Source organism: Phoca vitulina, unplaced genomic scaffold (genome assembly GCF_004348235.1).
Source record: "Phoca vitulina isolate PV1807 unplaced genomic scaffold, GSC_HSeal_1.0 scaffold13, whole genome shotgun sequence".
In the NCBI taxonomy this organism is placed as follows: domain Eukaryota; kingdom Metazoa; phylum Chordata; class Mammalia; order Carnivora; family Phocidae; genus Phoca; species Phoca vitulina.
In genome coordinates, this window is record NW_022589716.1 from 11313714 (window position 1) to 11340027 (window position 26314).

At 45.5% G+C, this 26314-nt stretch overlaps 2 protein-coding genes across 2 annotated transcripts in view; one reads left to right on the forward strand and one right to left on the reverse strand.

Annotated features, from left to right (window-relative positions):
* Window positions 1–14943, forward strand: IL17RB (interleukin 17 receptor B). Its single transcript, XM_032411501.1, has 11 exons — window positions 1–60; window positions 2189–2213; window positions 2967–3107; window positions 4935–5062; window positions 5493–5619; window positions 7378–7425; window positions 8925–9067; window positions 9462–9530; window positions 10522–10621; window positions 11733–11831; window positions 13007–14943. The coding sequence occupies exons 1-11, from the start codon at window positions 1–3 to the stop codon at window positions 13552–13554; spliced, it is 1488 nt and encodes a 495-aa protein (XP_032267392.1). The 3' UTR covers window positions 13555–14943.
* The window catches only part of ACTR8 (actin related protein 8), a 17856-nt gene continuing 5274 nt past the window's right edge, over window positions 13733–26314 (reverse strand). Inside the window, exons 4-13 of the mRNA XM_032411500.1 lie at window positions 25765–25869; window positions 25362–25535; window positions 23211–23304; window positions 22865–22997; window positions 21432–21585; window positions 20558–20653; window positions 19722–19862; window positions 18515–18779; window positions 17622–17785; window positions 13733–16579 (exon numbers count right to left, since the gene is read on the reverse strand). Of these exons, the coding sequence (XP_032267391.1) occupies window positions 16436–16579; window positions 17622–17785; window positions 18515–18779; window positions 19722–19862; window positions 20558–20653; window positions 21432–21585; window positions 22865–22997; window positions 23211–23304; window positions 25362–25535; window positions 25765–25869 (1470 nt within the window). The 3' untranslated portion in view covers window positions 13733–16435. The remainder of the gene's footprint in view (window positions 16580–17621; window positions 17786–18514; window positions 18780–19721; window positions 19863–20557; window positions 20654–21431; window positions 21586–22864; window positions 22998–23210; window positions 23305–25361; window positions 25536–25764; window positions 25870–26314) is intronic.

The following is a 26314-nucleotide window of genomic DNA, read 5'->3' on the forward strand; positions in this document are numbered from 1 at the left end:
ATGTCGCTAGTGCTGCTGAGCCTGGCCACGCTGTGCTGGGGAGCAGTGTCCCCGGAGCCGGTAAGCTTCCGCCCGCGCCCCTTTCCTGCGTCCCGTCCCTGCAACCCGGACCCCGACGGCGTCCGCACCCCCTCCCCTTGCGCCCAGCTCACGCTCGTTCCGGAGGGCAGCCTGGAAGGGGCACGTCTGCACCCTCTGGGGGCAGCCCGACGGGTCCCGGCCAGGCCGCCCCGGGGCTTCAGGCTGCTGGAGTCAGGGGCGTCGTCGAAATCAGACGGACCCGGACTCAAATGCCAGCTGAGGCTCGGTGTGCTCATCTATCTAAGAGAAGAGTCATACCCAACTCAGTTGGATCTAGTGAGGAACAGGGACAGGGCTTGCAAGGCAGCCTCAAGGAGTGTGGCACATAGTAGGTGCTCAATATTGTTATTGCTTGCACTCTTGAGGTCTGCCCAACTTTGGGCACAAGAACTGTATCTCCATTACCACTTGCCCTTTTTTGCCATGTTGATTCCCCCTGTGCTGGGGTACCATGACCTTGGAGCTGGAATCTGTTGGACTCTGGCCGGTTTCCTTTCCTCCCCAGTGCCTTGAAGGATTGAGGGAATCTCAATCCTGGGTCACTAATGAAAAATCTTTCAAAAAGCATTTGCAACTATATCTCTGCCCTCTTAGCATAGCATAGAGCATAAAACATGGTGGTTACTTGTTGATGGTTATGGGAAGACAAACCCCATTCATGTGCCCTGATGTCTCCAGCTATTATGCTTGTTGCTTTGCTTCTTCCTAAAATTTGTCTCACCGGCCCTTTGACAAGAACTCAGCTCCCACTATGGTGGCTGGTTTAAAGAAAAAATGTCTGATATTACTTGGAGTTCAGCTGTAAAAAGACAAAGATGAGGGACTAACAAACCCAGATTACTCAAACCATCAAAAGTCTTGCCTTCTTTCTTACGAGGTGTTTGGAAATGTTCAGTCTGAGAGGGATCAGATTGCAGAGCGGTGGCCTTTTAGCCTATAGGGTCTTGTCACTGGAACTTGGTGCTGCCTGAAAGTTAACTATTTTAGGTCCAGCATTTTATTCCAAAATGAAAGTACTAATTATTTTTTTTTTTTTAAAGACATGAGCTGTTACCTCCAAGGGATTTAGTACTGTCCTTTCTTGGGCACTAATGATACATACCTATTTTTTTAAAAGCTCTTTTAAAAAGATAACATGATGAAATCCCCTACAGCTCAGGTGAGTCCTTTTGCATCAGAGGAGGACTATTTTCAAGGCCTTGGGAAGGCACCATGGACTGCATTTATAGCTTTCTTCTGTTTATCTTCTCAGCACAGCTTAGTCCCTAACCTGGGAAGAATCAATAAATACTCTGAATGGTCCTGAGAATCCACAGTTGAACAATAGAGTGTGAAGGGGTCTTCATGATGGTCCAGAGTCACCCCTGCTTACAGCAAGGGAAGGGGGCAAGGCACAGAGAGGGGTGGAGACCCACCTCTAGTTTTTAAGTGAGGTGATGAGCAGGCTTGAAGATCAAGTCTATGATAGCTAATGTCAGGTCCATCACAGCCTACAATGGGCTAGCTTAGTTTCCCCCAAACTGAAGTGGAATCAGCCCAGCTTTTCTCCAAAAGTTTGCCACTCATATATGCATTTTAAGAAAAAAATGGTTTGGGGACGCCTGGGTGGCTCAGTTGGTTAAGCATCTGCCTTTGGCTCAGGTCGTGATCCCAGGGTCCTGGGATCGAGTCCCACATTGGGCTCCTTGCTCAGTGGGGAGCCTGCTTCTCCCTCTGCCTGGAACTCCCCATGCTTGTGCTCTCTCTCTCTCTCTCTGTCAAATAAATAAATAAAATCTTAAAAAGAAAAAGAAAGAAAGAAAAAGGGGCGCCTGGGTGGCTCAGTCATTAAGCGTCTGCCTTCGGCTCAGGTCATGATCCCAGGGTCCTGGGATCGAGCCCCGCATCGGGCTCCCTGCTCAGCGGGAAGTCTGCTTCTCCCTCTCCCACTCCCCCTGCTTGTGTTCCCTCTCTCGCTGTGTCTCTCTCTGTCACATAAATAAATAAAATCTTTAAAAAAAAGAAAGAAAGAAAGAAAGAAAAAGATGGTGTTTTGTCTAATTTGGCAAATGAAGGCTTAGGGTTTGCCAGCATTCAACATGACACTTTATTTCTTTCTCTCTTGCAGATGATTCAGTGTGGCTCTGAACCCGGTAGGTGTGCTAGGGAATGGGTATTTGGGGCTGACAGAACAGTTGGACTTTTGGGGGGCCCAAGTCCAGGCAATGGGTCATTGGAGACAAGGTACAGGGTGAAACATTGCTTTGTTAGCTGCTGTGGATGAAGCATCTGTCACCTGGCAAGGCAGAGCTCTCAGGTTTCAGATGGGCTGGCTTCCTGGCCAGTAAGAGGGGCCCAGGCAGGACAGGAATGACCCTTCAGGGTGGGAAGTGAAGCCTGACGCTTCTGGGAGATCAAGTGCTGTGATAGGGAGGTCACTTACAGTTGAGAACAGGAAGCAAATGTTTTAGAGAAGGAGTGTTTGAGATAGTAGTATTTGAAGAATGGGTGAGCTTCTGCCCAAGAAATGTGGATGGAAAGGATGAGCTGGAGGAGAGATGGTGCCGGCAAGGATTAGGAGGTAGGAAGGGCAGTTGTGTGGGCCAGCCGGCTGGAGTGCAGGCTGAGGGGTGAGGAAGGCAGGACCGACCTAACGAGCATGTCAGATACACAGGGACAGGCACTGGGGTGGTCCCGAGGGTCCCGTGGGTCGGGGCCAGGAAGCTGAGCATCTCCTCAGCCATAAAACAGCCAGCACTAAGAAATGTCTGGCCTGGCCTGGCCTGCCTTAGCAGGAAGAAGAGATGAACTGTGAGTGAAGGACGGGTCAGGGTGGGCCACTGAGAGGAGATGGCACTGGACTGGGCCAAGAGGAGAGTGTCCTAGGCAGTTTTGTTTCTTCCCAGGACCATCTCCAGAGTGGATGGTCCAACACACTCTGACCCCAGGAGACTTGAGGGACCTCCAAGTGGAACCTGTTAAAAGCAATGTTGCCATGGAGGACTATTCCATTTTGATGAATATCAGCTGGAGACTCCGGGCAGATGGTAAGTTTGAATCAAGCAATAAAGCCTGAAGTGTCTACTAACGCAGAAAAGTGCAGACTGGCCCATTAACTCCACCCCTGGCATAAACCCAACAATATATACAGAAGTGCACCCAAAACCTCATTCCGTGGTCCCTCCTTCTCTGCGGCTTTGCTTTCCGTGGTTTCAGTTACCTGCAGTCAGCTGCACTCTGGAAGCAGGTGACCCTCCTTCTGACATACCTTCCTCAGGTCAGCAGGAGCCTAACGCTCTATCACCGTGCCTCCGTCATTCACCTCACTTCACCTCCTCACGTAGAAGAAGGGTGAGCACAGTACAATAAGACAGTTTCAGAGAGACCACATTCACATAACTTTTATTACAGTCTATTATTATAATTGTTCTATTATTATTGTTGTTCATCTCTTGCTGCGCTTGATTTATCCACTTTATCGGAGGTATGAATGAATAGGAAAACGCATAGTATATATAAGGTTCAGTACTATCCATGGTTTCAGGCATCCACTGGGGGTCTTGGAACATATCCCCTGCAGATAAGGGGGGACTACTGTACTAGATTATTCCCAGTAGCGTTATTCATAACGGCCCCAAACCGGAATGCATCAAATTCCTGATGACAGTAGAATCGCAAATCCAGTCCAGTGCAGCAATGAGCATGAATGATCTGTAACTAAACCCAGTGTGGATGAAGCTCACAAACCGAAGAAGCCAGATTCAGGAGTCCACACTCACATCCGAATGCAAACCTGAGTGGTTACAGGTCAGGGCAGTGGTAAGTCTTGGCTCGGGAGTGACTGACAGGAAGCATGAAGGGCACTCCTAGGCTGTTTCTCGGCCTGGGGACCGGCTACACGAGTGTGACAACTCATCATGTGCTCTACTTACAATCTGTGTTCTCTTCTGTATGTTCTTATATTTCATGGAAGAAAATAGAGTCAGTACCGAGATGATCCCCTCTCCAAGTTTAGGGCAAGTGCTGACTCAGGTACATTACTTCTCCCTTTTCCACATGGCACCATGAAGGTCCTGGCATTTCCCCAAGGCAGCTTGTGAGTTCTTTCCATGAACCAATCCTGGGGGCCTAAAGCCTATGATTCTGGTTTCCACTGGCTCAATTCTGTTAAATTCCACCAAGTCAGGAATCTGGGAGGGCCTGGCGCAGAGAGGTGAGGGGGCTACAGTTGCCACGCAGGAGGGTTCTCGGGGGCTGGGGGAGGCATGCTCAGCCACAGGGGCACAGGATCCATGTCCGGGGCATCCAGGAAGGAGCTGTGCTCCATCTGAGTGGGCTGGAGGCAGGGGGGAGCAGGAGAGGGCCCTCAGGAGAGCACTGGAGCTGGGTGGGGCAGTAAAGCAGTGGCCCCAGGCCTCGCAGAGTGAAGCACTGGTTAGCTGTCGTTCTAGGGGGACTGGGCCTTGAAGGAGCGTAAGCCTTAGAGAGGCAGGGAAGAGGGGAGAGAAGGGGTCGTCAGAACTGGCATGGTTTGGGGATGACCCTCTGGGAGGCCTGTTCCCCTTAAATAGTGCAGAGCCAGAGTAGGATCCCCTTTGTAGGATCCTGTGAAATTGAGGCTTCCCTGTGAGGAGAAAAGAGCTTGGGCTTTGGGTTAAATCCATATCTGCTGCTGAGGAGCTTTGTAAGCTCGGGCAGAGCTCCCTGAAACCCCCCTAGCCTCACTCGCCTCCTCTGTGCCCAGGGGACCAGGGTGCCTACCTTCCGGGACCGCTGTGAATATGAACTGAGGTGAGTCCTGTAAGCGCTCTAGCATCAACCTGGCCATGTAGTAGGTGCTAAATAAACAGCCGCCCTCTTGCCTGTCTCTGCAGCCAGCATTCGCTTGCTGAAGGCCACCAAGATCTGCGTGACAGGCAAGAGCAACCTCCAGTCCTACAGCTGCGTGAGGTGCAATTACACGGAAGCCTTCCAGACTCAGACCAGACCGTCTGGTGGCAGAGTGAGCACGCTGAGGCCCCTGGCTAACTGTCCTTAGAGCCAGCCCCTTTGCTTTGGGGGAGGGGGTGACGCGCTAGACACCCAGGCCGCCGAGCAGCTACAGCTTGGAGCCTGAAGCAGGATGCCTGGCCGCTGCTGGCCTTTGTGCCTGGGGCAAGTCAGCATCTCTGGGCCTCAGTTTCCCCATCAGCAAAATGAGAGGAGCTGAACTTAAATTCTATCCCGGCTCTAAAAGCTTACACTTCTCTGATTCTGTGACTTAATGGCAAATTGTGCGGGCTACGTTCCCTTAGCAGACATTGGCTAGAGACCTCAGTTTCAGCAGTAGGTTAAGGAAGGCAATTATAAATGAAGAGGGCAGCGCACAAAGGTACCATGTCTCTGCATTGCAGTGTTTTGGAAATTCAGGGGTTCTCTGCTTTGCCTTTCAGTGGACGTTTTCCTACACAGGCTTCCCTGTAGAGCCGAACACACTATACTTCATCGGGGCCCACAATATCCCCAATGCCAATATGAATGAAGACCCCCCCTCCATGTCTGTGAACTTCACCTCACCAGGTAAACTCCCTCACTCCTCCGTCTGGCTGGGATGCTCGCCGCGGGGCGTGTGGTTTGGTGCAGAGAGGCTGGGATACCCTGGACAAAGCATCTGGCCCCGCCGAGTCTGGTTTCCTCGTCTGTGATACACAGATGGAGTAACACGCAGTAACTATGTCTCCCTCACAGAGTGGGGGAGAGGAGTAAGTCAGATCAAACGTAGGGGACAGCCCATTCCTGTGTCGGACCCGGTGCTGAGCGCCTAACACGCATCCTCTCACCAAAGCATCCAACAACCCTGAGGTTGGGAGAGCCCCGTTGCATAGATGAAGACATGGAGAGCTTAAGTACCTTGCCTTGGGTTACACACACAGCCCAAGAGAAGCTGACATTCCCACTCGGGTCCTTCTTGGTCAGTGACTTCCACCACTCTGTCCTTGATACAAAATGTGTCCTGCACGACGTCTTTCCACTTGGCTAGCAGGCTGTGGTGTTGGGAGGAGCGGCTGGGTCTCGGCCTCCAGTGGGCCCCTGGGCTGTCAGCAAGAGGCAGGGTGGCACCGAGCTGAGCGCTGGGTCATTTCCACTACTCCACACCACAGCCAGCCCTCGGGATCACACCTGCAGTGTCACACACGGTGCTGCGGGTGGAGGGTCCAGCATGGTGCCTGGCTACAGCGGTCCCCCTGCCACCCTCACCCAGGCCGGGTCATCTCTTCTGTCCTCCAGTCCTGTCCTCTGTCTCTGGCGAAGCATCCAAGACAAATGGGGCAATTTCCGATTCCTTGTTGTTCTTTGAGCTTGCGGTCCAGGGTGTTCCAGCTTTCTCGATGAGACTAAACCTCATTTTAAAAAATAGAAATGTTTTATTTTGGATTAAGTTTGCCAAGATAATACAAAGAGTTGCGTAGATGTCCAAAGAATTCCCGTAGGGCTCTCACCCGGTACCCCCCATCTTTAACCTGTTACGTTACCATGGTTACATTTGTCAAAACTAAGAAACCAACATTGGTACGTTTCTATTAACGAAACTCCAGACTTTATTGGGATGTCACCTGCTTTTCCCATGAATGCCCGCTTTCTGTTCCGGTCACATTTAGTCCTCGTGTCTCCTGTCTCCTCTGGTCTGTGACAGGCTTCGAGTCTTTCTTTAGTCCTCGTGACCTCTACAATCTGGAAGGCTGGCCAGTCATCCTGCAAAATGTCCCCTAGTCTGGGTCTGTCTGATGTTCGCCTCATGATTAGCCTGGGGATGTGGGTTTTTGGAGAGATACTGCAGAGGTGGGGTGTCCTTTTCATTGCCTCCTAGCAGGGGTGGGTGACATCCACACGACATCAGTGGTGTCTGCCAGCCATCTCCATTGCAAATCTACCGACTGTCCATTTCTCTACCCTAGTTTTTAAAGACAAGTGACTAAATCTGCCCCACTCTAGGGTAGGGGTGTGGGGGGGGTGAGTTAAGCTCCACCTCCTGGAAGGGGCAGTATTTACATATATGATCAAACCTCATTTTCAAGGGTTTGAGTCTTCTCCTGGGGATCACAGGTACTATTCTGATGAAGATTGTATTTAAATCAGACTCTGGCTATCACTTCGTGGGTAATCTGTTTAGTAGTCAAATGTTAGCATCCAGTTTAAATTCGCTATCTTACCTTACATCTTGAATGTTCTGGCAATTTGTTACAAGTGTGGTAACCCTGTGTTGTGTGTACTGTTGGCAAGGGAGTGGAGCAGAGATACCGTTTTCTAAAACGTAAAAACTTTCATTCAAATCTGCAGGCTGCCTAAACCACATAATGAAACACAAAAAAAAGTGCATCGAGGCAGGTAAGTAAATATAGCATTCGCTTTTGTTATTAGAAGAAACTGGAGCCCACCCAGCTCAGTCCATCTTCCACAAAGAAACCGAGGCTTAGAGATGCGCAGTGGGCTGACCCCCGGCCGGCCCTGTGCCCGCTGAATCAAGCAGCCTGTCCAGAGAAAGCCCGACTCTGAGTAGCTTTAGGTAGTGAGGAGCAGGCACAGAAAAACATGCACCGCCTTGGTGAAACGATCCTTTCTGGCCAAACTGCACCTATGGTGGTCCATCCTGATGGAAGGCCCTCCTGACTGGAGGGGAATCTGTAAGTCCCTCCACCTGCTCAGACAGCAGACCACTGACCTCTGGCCACGGGGACCCTGTGAACCTTCTGTTTGGATTAGCCAACATTCAAGGTGCAAGTGTTAGCTCAAGTCATGACCTAGAAGCATATTCTCAACCTGTGTCTTCACGGGGGTTCACCTCTCACATGCGAGGCTATTAGAACCTGCCACTAACTACCCTTTGAATTTTGAAATAAGTCCCTTCAGGATAATCAGTCCCAAGTGTCCAGTTTCCACGGATTTTACAAAGGCGTGTGTAAACTTCTGGGTAGTAGAGTCTTAGGATGCTAATGAGGCTAGTGGTATAAGAGGGGACCAGTCCCTGTCTTTTAGGTACCCTGACCCCACAAGGCATCCCTGTGCACCCTGTCAGACTGAGCTGCATGCAGTCTCCTTGGTGGAAGGCAGACTTGGAGCTTTCTGCTTCCTCTCTTGCCCCCCACCAAGAGAGATCTGGACTATGGAGGGCACGGTGAGTGTGAGGAGCTCTGTGGGCCTGTAATCAGTCCTAGACCCCCGCTCCTAAAGACAGTTCTGAGCTAGGGCCTGAAATGCTCTCCCAGGTGGGGGAAACAATGCACACTATTATCTCTCATGTTCCTGGAAATTAACCTGGTGCTGATTTGCAAGTCACAACAATCAACTGACTTCTTCCCACAGGGTAGACCTGTCCGAGTATCTGCTAAGCGATGAGGCATTTCCTTATTTCTTCACATTCAGTAAAGCCAGCAGAATGGTCTGATGGATGAAGCTCCTAGAACCCAGAATGTTCTAGTAGCTGTAGTCCTGATGCTGAATTCACTTGCTCTATAATCTTAGACATGTCTTGTGGCCCGTGGTTCCTCCTCCCCATCCTGGAAAGGAGAAAATGCTGACCCTACCCTTAACTCAAAATGGATGTTGAAAATAGGAGTAGTAGAACCTGATTTGTGCCTCCCACTACCCCCAGCCCAGGGAAGCTATCTTATGCAAAGCAGTGACATGGGGCCCCTAAACTTTCTTGGGCAGCAGGTACTTTGAGGTTCTGGGAGCGGTGATTAATAAAAAGTACACTATGCAGTAGAGCCCGTATCTCTTGGGTGCACGATTGCCTGAGAACTTAGATTTGTTTTTGTCAAGCCCTTTGGGGGACTTAAATGAGCGACAGTTTGCAACTCCATCCATGTGATTCTCTCTTGACTCAGGAAGTCTGTGGGATCCAAACATCACTGCTTGTAAGAAGAACGAGACGGCAGTAGAAGTGAATTTTACAACCAGCCCCCTTGGAAACAAATACATGGCTCTCATCCGAAGTAACATTGTAATTGGGTTTTCTAACATGCTGGAGGTACTTCATCCCTTCGTTTCCTAACACCATCCCCCCATCCTCAACCTCCAGCCTTCCTCACCTTGTTGACGAAAAATGTAGACGCTCTCGCCCTGGACAGGCTCTCAATGTTAACAGAGCGCAGACAGGACTGTCCATTGTCCAAATGTGCTAGGCTCTTTCGATGCTTTCAACAGAGAGAAGCAAGTCCCTGGGAACATCCCTGGAAATGTCCCCGAGAACCTAAAACCAACCAAAAGTAGACGTTTCAGAAGTAGGAAATGAATGGTTGTTCACAGTCTCGTCAACTCAGAGTCAGTGTGGGAAGAGCGGTTCCCTCCCTGGCTGTGTTTGTTGTTGGCCTCACTTGTCTGGCTCACGTGTCTTGATTTTTGTCTCACGTAACCTGCACCAGAACAACCCCCCAAGTCGAGCTTCGGTGGTGATCCCCGTGACGGGGGAAAGTGAAGGTGCTGTGGTCCAGGTAAGGCTTAACGAGGTGTTTGGGGAGGGCCAGGCACGCGGAGACGGGCTGCGGTGCACTGGTCCTTCCAGCTGTTTCCATGAGGTCCCTCCCTCTCTCTCCCTCCCGCAGCACACTCCTGCCTGGCCCTCAGGGACGTCTGCGGGGCATCCCTGCCTCCGGGGCTACAGAGGCGAGGGCCAGAGCCGCCCTCAGGGTCACGATTCCCTCTGCTTTTATTCGTGGCTGTTGACTTGCCGTTTTTAGTCACAGAGCCTCAGAGTAATTCTGAGACAGGAGTACCATTTAATTTTCCCAACTGCAAAATGAAGCAACAAAGGATTGGAAATCAGAAGGTTTGGGTGGAGGTCAATGTATGAACTTTGAAGGGCAGCCGCCTCCTTTGACTCCCCTGGGAAGCAGGAAGCTGGGAAGCAGGAAGCTGGACCAGTAGATGCTCTCGGGTCTCTTTCAGCTCCGAGTTTATGATGTGGGGACATCGAGGGTCATAGTGGTACACAGCCACGCCCGAGGTCTAAGTAGCTTTTGTTTCTCATCCCCTGGGACATAAAGGCAGTACTCAGAGGGAGCAGATACCTGTCAGCATATTATGACGGCATCCCTTTTCCAGGGAACCAGACTTTCCTAGTCCCCAGGGATGTGTCTGTCAACAGGAGCTCTACTGCTCTGGGTTTTTTTAGAGGAAATATTTGTATATGTATTAGGAGGTGACCTAAACCCTTTTAGATAAGGAAACCAACACGTTAGCAACACGTACAAAGTTTAGGTTCACAATTCAGGAGTTGGAAGGTGTTCGGTCTTGGGTCACTGGTTTGAATTTTAGGGCTTTGTTATGGAAGTGTGCCCAAGGGAAAAAATGTCCTATTACCATGCCAGGGTGGGGGTGTGGTTCAACCCAAAAGAGAAAGGGTTTTGGTGGACGTAGGCATCGTGCTGAGGTTTTGCTCTGAAGCATGATGGGAACTTCCTGGGCCTCTTGTTTTTCCCTCAGCTGACTCCGTATTTCCACACTTGTGTCAATGACTGCATCCGACGCAAAGGAACAGTTGTGCTTTGCCCACAATCGGGCATGTCCTTCCCCCTGGACAGTCGTAAGTGCCCACCATTTCCGCTTGGTCGTCAGAGAGGTTCGGGACCCGAGGGGCCCCACCAGTGCCACCCCATTCGCTGTGTGCCGGGGCGTGCACCTGCCCTGCGGGAGGGTAAGGACCGGCTGGGGTGCAGGGGCAGAGGGTGAAGCCGCGCCAGACTGGAAACAAAGGTTCTATGTATGAATTCACGGCAGGATCCTTTATGAAACAGGATACACACAAGAAGGGGGGGGATAAACAGTGCAAAAATGGATGTGCAGGGTGCCACAGGGATGGGCCGGAAAGTCAGGGGCGTTAGAGGACCGAGTACGGAAGGGAAGGGGCATTTCACGGCACTCTGGTTTTCTGACCAGTCTCCGTGGCCCTGGCCTAACTGTGACTGTAGCTTGGTGTGGTCACACAGCCAACATTTGGATAACAAATTAGCCCCCAAAGACACGCCTCACTGATGCCTGAGAGCAGCATGTTTGGGGAAACTGTCTCTCTGCATTTAGAGATGTCAGTTCTCTTGTTACAGACAAATAAAATGTTCGCAGAACTAGCCTGGGGTGGAGTCAAAAGTTAGAAAGTGTTATTCTTAGAAACTCAGCGGAACAAACTGAGGACCCAGGTGCCTGGCAATTCTGACTTCCGTGTGGGCACAGTGCCTATGGGTTCCTGAGCTTACCTGACCGACATGCCTGTGGGGGGCGCCACTACCCCCCATGTTTGTCAGTCTAACAAAACAGCCTTTAAAAATGGCATGTGTGTGTACTATATATTAAGTAATCGTGCCCACAATAACATCAATTCATCAAAGAACAAAAAAAACCCTGAACGTCAACTCCGGTTACCACAGTGAAAATGCCTGCACGTATGTGGAGTAAGAAGCCAAAGTGATTTTGGGGGAACTTTAACCTCCTGGGTCCCATATCCCTTTTGAGCATCTAACAAATGGCCTGAACACTCTGTGGAAAATCGCACCAATCTGCAGATCCCCTAGAGGTATACTGCCCCTAGGTTTTATAGGAACCTAAACTTCTACAAAGTATAGAGTGAAAATCTTGGCTTCCAAATAGGAGGTACATATGGTTTTGTGTTGCTGAAGGTAAATTAACTTTGTTTTCTCCAGGCAGAAGCATGCTGGGCGGCTGGCTTCCTCTTCTCCTCTCAGCTCTGCTGGTGGCCACATGGGTGCTGGCCGTTGGGATCTATCTAATGTGGAGGCACAGTAAGTGTGAGAATTCAGTTCTCGAAAGACACCCGAATGAGGAAAAAAACACTTTTGAGTTTTTTTTTTTTTTTTTAAAGACGAGTCCTCTAGAGGCAGTCACATTTTGGTGTTAGGACAAAAGTCAGGTAGCACTGATATAATCAGTGCCGTAGAGCTCTCCACAAATACTGGTAACAATGGCTGGGCCACATCTGCCAAGGCGAAGCAGGGATGGGGACCTCCCAATCTGGTGACTACCACCGGTGTCATTTTTACCGAGGCGTCTACAAGGACTGCTGTGGGCAAAAGGCAGCTAATAATGAATTGCGTTTTGCCTCTAATAGGTACTCCAAGCTAGTTCCTACTTTTTAAAAATAAATCTTCCATGGCATAAGAACAACACTCACTTGAATTCATATACTCTAGGGACCTCGCCAACTCTAAAACATCAAGGATTTGAATACAGTAATCAGAGTATTTGGACAGATACACTGAAAACCTCTGCTTCTCCTCTTCTCCACACGGAGACAAAATATAAATGCACCCTTTGAGTCACTTGTGATGTGGACAGTACAAGATTAATCTCATAACCTAAGTAAGAAAGCCATGTGGAACTCTGACCTTGGGAATACTCCAGTTTGGGGGATATGGTTTGGCCTGTTATTAGTTACAGTACTTTCGTATGTAGTTTCTGTTGTAGAGCAGTTCTAGCTGAAATGGGGCACCAGTTAACCTTACGCAACCACAAAGAAACTTTACCACCTGTAGATAGAAGATGGTCCAATTACTGAGTTGACCCAACTCAAAACGTGATGTGAAGGACAGGTCAGGTGGCCCTGTTCGTACAGGACACTGAGAATAGTACAATTGCAACCACTCACCTAAAAAAAGTACCTCAAACCTAAACCGCCTCTATGAATTTACTTGAAAAGATATGGCTGAAGAGGATCTATTTAGTGATAAGAACTTGGAAAATACATCTCTTAAAGCATCTTTAAGGATTAAACATCAGTGTGTTTCAGGTGATACGTTTAAAATGAACATCGGGGACAGTTTCCTTTCTGGCAGTAACAACGTCGCTGGTGCTCAGCCAACATTCCCTAGCAAGGGATCATTTATTAATGGTGGTTCAAACCAGAGTGAAAGCCTGCTGTTTGCTGTTCACAGACAACAAATGCTTTCTCTCCCCACAGAATGGACCAGGAAGGCTTCCTTCCCTACTACCACGCTCCTGCCCCCCATTAAGGTTCTTGTGGTCTACCCATCTGAAATTTGTTTCCATCACACAGTTTGTTACTTCACTCAATTTCTTCAAAACCACTGCAGAAGTGAGGTTATCCTTGAAAAGTGGCAGAAAAAGAAAATAGCTGAGATGGGTCCGGTGCAATGGCTTACCACTCAGAAGAAAGCTGTGGATAAAGTCATCTTCCTTCTTTCCAATGACGTCAACCCCAGGTGTGATGGCACCTGTGGCAGGAGTGAGGGCAGCCCCCATGAGAATTCCCAAGACCTGTTCCCCCTGGCCTTTAACCTCTTCTGTAGCGATCTGAGAAGCCAGACTCCACTTCACAAATACATGGTGGTCTATTTTAGAGAGGCTGCTACCAAAGACGAATACAGCGCGCTCAGTGTCTGCCCCAAGTACCACCTCATGAAGGATGCTCCTGCTTTCTGTACAGAGCTTCTCCGTGTCAAGCAGCAGGTATCAGCCGGAAAGAGACTGACGGCCTGTTCCCTGTAGCCCACCCGTGAGAAGTGAGGGGCCTTGAAGCCTTCGGACTCCTCCAATTACAGGGGGAAAGTATCTCAGATGATTCTGAAGTTTCCTGTATGGGCTATGTGCAGGGAGATTTTATATACAGCTGCTTTATTTAGCAATAGGAATAGGGAGGATTCCTAACTGAATACATACGCCTTAGTTTAAGCAAAACTTTTATGCCAAAAAAACTGTTACAAATACTAACTACTGTAGCATCAACGGATGGACAGAAACTAAATTTACAATTATAAAGCTAAATCAACTTCATACCTAGAAGTCCAGGAGAATTATAATGCAGAACTATAAGCAGTCTGATAACACAATGGTAAAGCATCCTCCAGCCGAATACCCAGTCCTGAATAGCCCATGCCCTGCACAGTAAATAGAACTGTTTATTTCTCTGACACTCTAAACAGTGAATACCAAATTTAAGAAAGCCTTTCCTCATTCACGAACTTCATGGGTGAAAAACCCTCTATTACATACAAAAGCCATTTTTAAGAAAACCGAAGAGTAAGAAGCCGAACTCCTCTTTGCTGACCAGATGACGCAGTACCCGTGTAGCCACTTACATTAGCCGGCACTTGCAGAGGACTGTCCTGCTCTGAGCTAGATTCAGGTCCTCTCCGAGTCTTGTACACGTGACTTTTAATATGGACACCGACATCCATTACCTGCAGACCTGATGTCTACTTTAGCCCAGTTACCTATTAGAGGTTACTGTCAAGAATTCAGAGTTTCTTGGTTATGTGACTTCTCATGTTCCAAAACACAAGTAATTCCTGCTCTGTTCAAAGTCAGCACTCTTGAAGTAATCTTTTTATAAATGAGTTATTATAATGGTTTACTTAAAAAAAAAAGTACCAGAGAGCTAGGTATGTATGGTATTTTAAGTCTTCTGACTTTTTCCTCTAAAAGTATCTTTCTCTTAATGCAGAGGTTACCAAGAGGCCATTTATATTAGTGTGCGGTTTTTCTAGGAATGCTTGTCTCTCTCACACAGTACGGTACTGAATCTGCCCTAGAGTGTGGATCAGTTTCCACTGGATGCCTGTTAAAATGTATTTGTGAAGGGCTAAAATTATCCTTAAAGGGCCAGGTCTTATGGATAAAATAAAAATCAAAATAAGGAAGCACTGAGTGAAAACTCATCATGTCCAACTTCACAAGTAGACACTTAGTAATGGCTGAGGCAATATGTTTAATGTGGTTAACCTCACTTACTTGTCATGACCAGTTTTTACCACACTTAAAAGTGCTGGTAACAGAAGGACACAGCTTATGTCAAAAATTGGACCAGAAACCAACTTCCTCTGAATCAACATCTACCAGTTATAAGAGCAATAGGTTATTATGTAAAAAAAAAAAAAAGATACACAAAAATACATTTTGCTTTTGGAACTAGGTAACCATTAATAAATTGTGTTGAAACAGCTCAGAAACATAAAATCAACATTGTATAAATTTATTTTGTTAAAAAGTTAAAAAAATAAAGAGCATACAATCTTCAAATTGAAGGCACCTATCTTCAACAGTACCAACAAGGTAAAATCATTGTTATACCGATGGACTCTTCTTTGTTCCTCACCTACTGATCACATATATGTAGGATACTCCTTGTTATGCAAATGCTCCAGGACCAGCATTTCTCCATGCCCTGAGACTTCTAACCATCCTATTCTACATTCCATTCTTACCTCCATCTCTTATCCAGCCCTACTTTTGTCAGCCCCCCTCCCCCTCCGCCAGTCCCATTCCACTCCCATATCTTCAGTTCTGGATGAGCAGATGGTGGACGCAGATGCCCAGCAGGAGTGGCAGGAATCAGGCATTCCCCGTGCTCCCAGGTCTCTGAGCCCCCAGGCTGTGCTCACTGACCAGCTTCTGTCTCCAGACAATGCCTTGCCTTCCTCTGGCCCGGGGCTCAGAAGGCTTCACCAAGGCCTGGGCCACTGGTGCTAATAGCTGTCTGTACTTAGATTTCGCTTCAGACTGTTCACAGATTAAGGTCAAATGATCCTACTGAGCACAAAGAGTTCCAAAACCTTTCTCTTGGTTCTTCAGATAAAGGAAATTTGGGGACTTGATGATTAAGTTGGTAGTAATAAGGTGACCAGCAGTCACCTTATTCATCTGCACAAGTTAACAACTATAAATTACACCTGAATTGTTTCTACTTGGCTTTAGGAAGGAAATGGGTTTTCCTTTTCAGTTGTCCTGTTTTGGTCAGATAAGGATTGTTTTCTTTCCCTAAGCCCACCCTGAAGCATGTGGAGTAACCAAAGCCAACCAGCCCATCCTTAAATCTTTGCCTTTGGAAATCCAGAGCTCAACTGGTCAGAGTCCTTTTTGTAATCCAATAGAAAAAGAAAAAAAGAACCTTTTCTCTCCCTATTTGGAATTCTAAGAGCACCCCTGAGTCGAAACAATGTGTGCCTGCTGTAACACGTGAGGGAAGTGGCCTGGCCAGTTCTCAGGATTCAGGTACCCGAGCCATACACCCACCCCTTGTGGCTGTGTGATTATCTGATGACACTGAGGTCAACTTAAGCCAAGGTGTGTGCATGGGAGCCACTCAACAGCAACATTTCACATCATCAGGGAGCTCCTGCAACCCTGAGAAAGGGGCAGGAGCATTTACCACTGAAAAGTAAGTTCATATTTATTCGTAAATGTCCTGGCTACAAAAGCAGCTTATAATTTCACACCAATGTCCTATTGTCAACGTAAAAGTTAAAATTCATTTATTTCCCATGAAATTTAAGCATCTAAGTCAATAAATTAAAATATATATATTCTCCAAGAGTCTTTTATATACCAGGAGACCTATTTTTGGTCTGTAATAGTGACTTTCTGCCCATTTTCACCAGACAAAAGCAGCTCGCTCTCGTAACATGCGGACACCAAAGCGCTGCCATTCTCTCTGATAAATCCACAGTTCCTGTGTGGTGTCCAAACAAGCCAACACGGCCCCTCCTTTCCATGCAATCAGCCGGGGATCCATATCCTAGGGAAGTGATAAAGGTATTTCAGCAAAAGCGGACAAGACATATACTTAATCATTTCCTTGAATTTGGGGGTAAAAAAACCCTGCTGAATCAATACCTAAAAAGCCAAATTTTTCAACGTGCATTAAAGACTCATCCATACAGGACCCATGAACTACAGACATCTTTCTGTTCCAACCGATAAGAAAACTTTAGTGTTTCTTACTGAAGATGCTACTATTCACTATTATTCCACAAATAGGCCCCATATGCAGGAACATACATATAAGGAAATCATAGAGTGGAATAAATATATCCCATAACCCCTTCCTCAGGATTAAAATTAAATAAGAACATCCCCAGGAATTGTTCGTGGGATATAATGAAATACAGACACAATCTTTTTCTAAATTCCAGGGTTTATGTTTCTTTCCAAGATAGTTCAAGCCAAAAGATGCCCTGCTCCAGGGCCAGCAAAAGATCCTTAATATGACAACGAAAACTGGAGTTGTTGTGGCCGATGGGAGACCAGCCAGTCTCTCCCTGCCCCACCCAGTCCTTTTCCAAAGGCATGGCTTTTGGGAAGTCGGTCATGCTACTCTGGAGAGCACAGCAGGGACTAACACCCAGGACTCCAGGACCCTAGCCCAAAGCTCCTTGCACCAAATCTGTGACCTACTGAAATTTTTCCACTTGCCCAAACCCTTAATTAAGAGTTGCCCAGACTCGGGGTGCCTGGGTGGCTCAGTTGTTAAGTGTCTGCCTTTGGCTCAGGTCATGATCCCAGGGTCCTGGGATCAAGCCCCGCATCGGGCTCCCTGCTCAGCGGGAAGCCCGCTTCTCCCCCTCCCACTCTCCCTGCTTATGTTCCCTCTCTTGCTGTGTCTCTGTCAAATAAATAAATAAAAAATTTAAAAAAAAAAAAAAAAGAGAAGAAAAGAGCTGCCCAGACGCAAGCTCATGGCTCCCAGGATTTTATCTGTCCACATACAACATTACAATTAGAAATAATCAGTCCTGGTTTCATTTGCATATAATCCAACTGCACCATGAACAACAGACCTTGGGCCTTGTGATCACATCCACATTCTCAATAATTCGCCTGAATGAAGGTGGCATTTTGTTGAGAATTCTGTGCTGCAGAAATTCTTGAGCTTTATGAAACATCAAACCACCTCCCACCACGAGGATGGAACTGTACATCTTCTTTTTGGTATCATCAGATGCTGAAAAGACAATGATAATCCTTCAACTCTTTTTCTCCATACCCACCACCACCCTGGGCCAAGCCACTGCCATCTCGTTTGAACTGTAAGAGCCTCCTCAAAGGTTTCTCTCCAACCCATACTCAACAATGCAGACAGAAGAATCTTGCAAAACACCAATGTGAGCATGTTGCTATCGCACCCTCCACTCTGCTACTTGCAGGATTAGGACCAAAATCTCTACAGGGACCTACAAAGTCCAGTGTGGCGTGACCACACTGCTTCTCTAGCTTCATCCTGGCCCCTGTCCCCCCAGCCACACTGGCCTCCAGAAAGGCCTCTTCCTCGCCCAGAATGCTACCCTGTGACAGGCTAACCCCCACTCACCTCCTAGATCTCTCTTAAGTGGCTCTTCCCCAAGAAAGTCTTCCCTGCCAAGCCTCCCACCCTCCACACTTCTTCCTCCTAATAAAGTCCCTTATTAAATCCATCAGAAGCTATGAAAGTCAGTATCCTTAGTTCGACTTTGCAGCACCTGCCATAGTTGTAATTTCCCATTTGTGTGACAATTTAACTTCTTTGGTCTCCTCTAGTACACTATATGCCCAACGAGGCCAAGAACCAATTCCTAATACCGGACAATGCAAGCACAAAGCAGGGGCTCCACAGTTTTTCAATGCATATGCTATGCTGCACAACCACACTCTAGCTTGAACCCATTCACCTAACCAGCTTCCGAAACATGCTTACAACAGCAGTCGATGCTGTGAAGAATGGCTTTATCCAGGCCCAGGGCTTTCCCTTCAAACAGAGAGATGGCAGTCTTCCTGGACATCAGTGCTGTGAGAGCCTCCTCAGATTCATTGCCAGCCATCAGACAGTCTCCCTGGGAGGATCCCAAATCCACCTCCTGGGCATGGAGTCTTTCTGGAAGATCAGAAGACTGGCCACGAAGATCCCCTTCAAATCCAATGGGTTTGGATGCAGACTTTCGGTCAGCAGTAGCTTTGGCAGACTTTAAATCAATCAAAAGGACAATCAAGTGGATGGCAGGACTAGAACAGAACAGTGTTGATGTTCTCCAGCTAGAACCCACCCGTCCCTACTGCACTATTTTACACTACTATAAAGCAAAGGTCCATCACTGTGGTGCAGAGGGAATGCATGCTAGTATACAGTCAACCACCTGGACCCACTCCCAGATCACCTGGGAGTGAGACGCAGTGTACAAAAGATGAGGATGTGCTGACAATTCCAAAGCAGTCACTGGCAGGCAGGGCAAGTCTCACGACCTTACTATCACTGGTTGGATTTTAAAACTGAAATGTCAGCGTACATGGACATTTCCCCCTTGAGCGGAGTTTTTAAGTGGAGTATTTTGGTAGGATTCTTGCACCTGTGGCTATTTATGGAATCCTCATTTTCAGACCTTATCTAACCACCTGATGCTCAGGAACAAGTACTAGAGAAGGTTTAGAGCCCTCCTCCCTCCATCATGAGCTGCTGTTTCATTGACAAATAAGAGCTTTAATTTGTGCCCCCGCATCAGACATCCTATTACTGGGATCATTAGCTCTGGACAAAAGAATTCAGCTTTTTGCCTAGACCACATACTGTTTACATTATAATTTTTAAAATAGGTGAGGTTTTACTGAAAATATTCCCTACTGAATAAACGTTCAAAAGGAAATAATGTATACACCAAAAAGTAGTATCTTCATTAAACTAACTTTTAAGTGTGTGGACTGGTATTCTGAAAATTGGATTAACGTCTACTGAATGAAGAAATCTGTCATCTGGATTTTAAATTTAGACTTCATTTCATCTACAGTTCTAAAAACAGTATTAGCTTTGGTATGCACTGCAGACTGCAGTGACTGCAACAATCCGTTAATGATGGGCAAACTTCTCCTGCAGGGGCAAGGGTGTCTCTTCTCACACCAGAATCCCTGCAGACCTGTTCCTGCTTGCTCTGCGTGGCCAGCAGGTAATGCTCATCATGAGGATCCTCAGGGTCTCCCTGAGATCTGTGCTGCAAAGTTGTCATTTTCTGGCCAACAATTCCAAAAGTTGCTGGGTAAAACAAAGCCATTGGGGCCTGTGCAAGGAAGGAAAAAAAAAAAGATCAACCAAGGACACTGCCTTCTGAAAAAACTGATCCGTTAAATTCTGTTCTTCAAAACAAAACTGACAGATCAGATCCTAGAAGGTAGACTAAATAAGCATTCTCTTTTGGGAGTAGCATTATTTCTTCATTGCACAAGAGGCCAGAAAACTTATAGAAATCATCCAACTCAGTGAGTGATATGACACCAGGGAGAAATGACAAAGCAAATGTAATGCAAGTGCCAGGGCACCTAGGTGGCTCAGTTGGTTAAGCGCCTGCCTTCAGCTTAGGTCATGATTTGGGGATCCCGGGATCGAGCCCCATGTCAGGCTCCCTGAAAAGGAAGTCTGCTTCTCCGTCTCCCTGCTCCTTCTCACTCTCTCTCACTCAAATAAATAAAATTTTAAAAAATGTAATGCAAGTGCCCAATAAGCTACTTTATAATTTCTTAGAAAAGTACTCCTATCGCTAAATAATAACTAATCATACAGTGGCTAATTAAAAAGATGGTCCTCAGATCTATTTTAATCTGTATTCTATTGGTGGCTTAAAAGCTGGTTTAGGAGACAGTCTAAACCAGTTGACATTCTGACCTCATGAAGTTTCAGAGAAGTACACATTCTCTCAGTCTGACTGAACCTGGCTGGCTTTCATTCTGCCCATGAAAATATACAGCTATGTATTACCTGGAGTTTTTCATCTCCTAATCGAAACTGGTAAAGCAGAGCAGGGGAATCTGGATGTCGAATCTGAAACTCATGATCCTGAAGTCCAGAAATGTCCTGATTCCAGGAAAAGATGCTGTCAGTGAACCAGTAAAAGTGCATGTAAACTCCTCAAATGACAATTAAGCCTCTCCACCATCTGAATCTCACCTATAACAAGGCTGCCCTGTGACTTTCTACCATTTCTTTTTTTTTCCATTTCAACTGGAACTTAGTAAAATAAGAGCCCAAATGTACTTGCTTCCCTTTTAACACTTCTGGAATTTCTACCATTTACAATTTTTCATTATCGATAAACACTAACACAAACACAGACCCAAATCAATAAGCCAATTCCCTCAATAACTGGGAAATGATACCCAGTCTTAGGTTTCTCAAAATTTCGTTATTCAGAATTAGATTGCTTGAAAAATGTCAGGGAAAAGAAAAGGTCTGAAACAGAAAGCTTAAAAAAATAAGAATCCACATATGGCAATGATAACATGTTGATTGTTCACAACACTAAGAAAGTGCTTCAATTGATACCATTTTATTAAATGTCTGTACCTTTACATTAATTACACCTAAAGGTTTATCTTCATCTTGATCAAAGATCCTAAAGAGAGACAAATTTGCTAAACACTCTTTCTTAAAAGACCAGCTAACCAGAGCCTGAGAAACAGCTAACAGCTCTGACCTTACCAAAACACTCTCACTCCTTAAGAACTTTAATTTCAAGGTTCTCTCAACTTGGGTTGAAAGAGTAGCATAATACTATTATATTTTTAATTGCCTTTTAAATATCTTAATTTTTTCTGGAAACAAAAATAATCAGCAATTTTGATTTTACTCCCACCTGATCTAAATGACAGAAAGTTTCTTTAAGGTGCTGCAGAAGAAGACAATCCATTTTATTTGTTAGCTGGCATTCTCGGTAAGGGAACCCGGCTCGCTGCATCAGCCAGTAGAAACACCTTGACACGTCAGACCCCCCATAGGCCAGACAGAGCCTAGAGTCAGAAGCAAAGACAGGTGGGTTATCTGTTGGTCAAGAAGGTGCAAAGGGCATTTCAAAAACTCAATCAGGCACAGTGAAACATAACAAGTCTCAAAAGATGTTTATGGTAGGAATAAAAAATGAAAGGGCAGGATGGATGGACGGGAGGGGGAAATGGAACCCTAGCAAACAACCAGTGGTCACCTAACAGCAGTCATGCTATTTGCAAAAAAGTTCCCGAGAAACAGAATACCAACGACTAAATGCAACTCATTTCTGAGTCACTGTGTTTACCATATGATAGTTGTCTGCCTGTCTATACTCCTCAGTCTATCAAGCTGACAGGCGGTGACACAAGACAAACTCTCAGGAGAAAACCTGGAAGAGTACACTACCCATTAACTGAACAGTTCTATGACTTGGAAAGAGCACCGCTACGCTATTTTAGAGGTGGGAGACCGAGGCCCAGTGTTTTCTCCATATTCTGAGAACCAATGGCATTAAGTAATACATAAACAATGGATAAGCCAAATTAACCTAAATGTGGGTTTTAGAATGCATCATAATTTGGGGTGGAAGGCAACAGATCAACCTTTCTTATGGACTGCTTAGGCCCTCTTTTAAATGTTTCTATACCCTGCATCTCCAACTAAGGGACAGGAAGAACTACAGCATCCTGAAGAAGCCATCCGGGGAGCACAAAAGTGCTGCAGAGAACCTGTATGTGCACTGCCTCAGTGTGCTCACCCGTGTTGGGCTTGTCTCAGGAAGGACAAGCAGCAAACCCGCTCCTGAGAGTTATTTTATTACCTCTTGTATCAGGGATGACATCACGAAGGGACTTGACCAGAAAGCTACTCTTCACTCACTGAACCATTATGACAAAAGCAAATACTCACAATGCTAGACAGAGAATTCAGACCTGAAAACCTCCTTCCCCAACATGACTTGCCTAAATAAAGCTTTGCCGTGAGCACGACTTGTATCTCTACATCAGACCACAGCCAAACACAGAGCTAATATATATGCTGCCTCTGTGGGAAAGCACACAACGCAAGCTAGGATTTTCAGGAGCTGCTGATGTGAACTCATAGCAGAGAGTTCTAACAGGAAGGATAAAATCAGGGGTTTATAGCCTTGCTAGAATTTGCACTTCCACAATCTGGGTTTCCTATGCAAACTCTGAATATATAATTCCTTATAAAAGTTTTCTTTTTAACTTCTGATGTTTTATAGCTGAACAGGCTGTGAGGGGAGAAGGAGCAGAGAACACAACCTTCCAAGGTCCTTACCGAGTATTCCGATGAGAGACCCCATCCTCCACACAGCACACACTTGTCTTCTGGTCTCCAACATCCACAATACACGTGCTGCTTAAACCACTTCCGAAGGTGGCACACACAGACTCTTGATGGACCACAATCCCTGAAACACAAAGGTAGAGAAGCAATCAGCTAGGGAGCAGTAAAGATCCTAAGACAAATCATCAATTAAAGTCTGGGAACCCCTGGGCAATCAAGCACGGCTGATCCCCTCAGAATAAGCATTTCAATAAAGCAGTGAATCAGATTAACTTTGTCGGTAAAAAAGAAAAACAATCTCATTTCAAGTAGATTTCTCTGGAATATCCAGACATACCTGAAAAACCCATCTTCATTAGGATCATATTCACTAATTCTTTCACATGCTGTTTATTATAGATATCAGGAATTAGCAAGATACATCTATAATACTAAAAAAGAAGAACAAAGGAAAAAAAAAAGAGAAGACGGTTAATACTAAAGTCAGGTCAAAATAAATGTCATTACACTTGTCTTCAGGGAGAATTCGCTCTAAAGGATGGCAGCAATGGTTAGAGGTCCAGAACAAAAGCTCAAACCTCTCTTTTAGGTTTAACGAAAAACAGAAAATGTTGAAGTTGTGTGGGTTTTTTTCCTTTAAATTATTAAAAACTTGTGAAATGGTATCACAACCCCAGATTTCAAGATATACTACAAAGCTATAATAATCAAAACAGTATGGTACTTGCACAAAAACACACAGATCAATGGAACAGAACAGAACCCCAAAATAAACCCATACTTATATGGTAAATTGATCTTCGACAAAGGAGGCAAGAATATGCAATGGGAAAGACAGTGTCTTCAATAAGTGGTGCTGGAAAACTGGACAGCTACATGCAAAAGAATGACATTTGACCACTTTCTTACACCATGACAAAAATAAACTCAAAATGGGTTAAACACATAAATGTGAGACCTGAAACCATAAAACTCCTAGAAGAAAACCCAGGCAGCAAGTTCTCTGACATTAGCCCTAATTTTTCTAGATATGTCTCCTGAGGCAAGGGAAACAAAAGCAAAAATAAACTACTGGGGCTACGTCAAAATAAAAAGTTTGCGCAGAGAAGTAAACCATCAACAAAATGAAAAGGCAACCTACTTAGCTGGAGAAGACATCTGCAAATGATATATCTGATAAGAGGTTAATAGTCAAAATATAGAAAGAACTTATACAACTCAACACCGGAAAAACAAGTAAGCCAATTAAAATAATGGGCAGAGGACCTGAATAGACATTTTTCCAAAGAACACAGACAGAAGGCCAACAGACAGATGGCCAACAGACACATGAAGAGATGCTCAACATCACTCATCATCAGGGAAATGCAAACCAAAACCACAATGAGGTATCACCTCAACCTGTCAGAATGACTACTTATCAAATAGACAAGAAATAATAAGTGTTTGGTGAGGATGTGCAGAAAAAGTGGGAATGTAAGCTGGTATAGCTACTATGGAAAACAGAATGGAGATTCCTAAAAAATTAAAAACAGAAATACCACACAACCCAGTAATTCCACTACTGGGTATTACCCAAAGAAAACTAAAACAGTAATTTGAAAAAGATACATGCACATCTATGTTCATTGCAGCATTATTTACAATAGCCAAGATATGGAAGCAACCTAAGTGTCTGTCAAAGATAAATGGATAAAGAAGATGCGGTACATATATACAATGGAGTATTACTCAACCATAAAAAGGAATGAGATCTTGCCATTTGCAACAACATGGGTGGACCTATAGGACCTTATGCTAAGTGAAATAAGTCAGAGAAAAATAATTACCATATGATTTCACTTATATGCAGAATCTAAAAAAACCAAACCAAAAAAAGCAGAAACAGACCCATAAATATAGAGAACTAACTCATGGTTGCCAGAGTGGAGGAGGGAGGGGGATGGGCAAAATGGGTGAAGGGGAGTGGGAGATAAAGGCTTCCAGTTATGGAATGAATAAGCCATGGGGATGAAAGATACAGCAACACAGGGAATATAGTTGATGGTACTGTAACAACACTGTATGGTAACAGATGGCAGCTACACTTGTGGTGAGCACATTATGTATACGGTTGTCCAATCACTGTGTTGTACACCTAAAACTAATGTAACCTTGTGTCAACTATACTTCAATTGAAAAAGAAAACAAAACAAAACCTTGTGAAATCAAAAATAAGACAACAAATGTGAACTGAAAAAGGTCCAGAGAGAAGGTATAAACATGAGCAAGCTTGCTGGTTGCAGAGCAGTAGGGACACCACAGAAACAAACACAGTAAGAAAAAGAGAAATCACCAGAGGTGAAGTCAGTGAAGAAGGAAAGCTATCCTCAACACCTTAAGACTGAGAATGCTTCAAGGACACTAGATTACAAACAACCCAGTAATACGTACTTTTACTGATCAAGAATCTTAAAGCCAATCCAAGTAACTGTGAATTTTAGCTCACCTTTAAATCTTTCAGGGGGATTTCCAAGTATTTTTGGATTGCGTGAGACCATATTACTTCAATATCCGCCAGAACAGCCGTAAGGGAGCCCCCAGGTCCCGGGTGAATATTTAACTGACCTCTTCTGATAGGCCAGTGAATATTATAACAGTCCAATGGGTTAACGTACAAGGCCTAGAAAAGATGGGGAGATGAATACATTGTTAAAACTTCTCTTGGGCTTTTTTTGGATTCACATTAAAATATCTAAGGCCAGAGTTATGATTAACATTTGCTGACTATTCCAAATGTTGAGAGTGGAGTATCTAACATCACACGAGCCTGTGTGAGTATCCAGGTCTGCAAGGAAGATTATGAATTCTAGGAAACAACTAGAACTGGATGGCACTGCAAAGTTCCCTACCTCTTCTCCCACCAAAAACTCTGGGTGATGAGATGTGTTTGTCCACTTGTTTCCAGAACAGTGATCTAAAATTGCAGGTCGCATCTGCTTGTTGTAGGAGCGTGCCTGAAACACCAGAAACACCAGAAACTTCTCTGAATTTATGTAAGAAAAAAAGCGGAGGGAAGAGGAGAACTGTAGTATGAATTCTCTTTTCTCCTCTCTCTCACAGACCAGATACAGCAGCAAAAGTTAATCACAAATCCTACATATTTGGCAAAATACTAACTCGTCACAAAAAGATTCTCTTGGCCTTTTCCAAAATTGTGATTTTTGCATGGTTTTAATAACCTAGGCTGTGATTCATAGCCAGTCCAAAATTAATATTGCACTCTGTTTAAAGTTGAATATACATCTACATATTATACCAACTCATGTCCATTTCTAATAGTATTTTTTATCATATTAAAATGGCAATTATAGTAAGAATATTGCTTCCCACCAAGATCCTGGGATTAGAGACTTAAGACTCTCAAGTAAACTACGAATTTTTATCAACTTGCCACAAGAA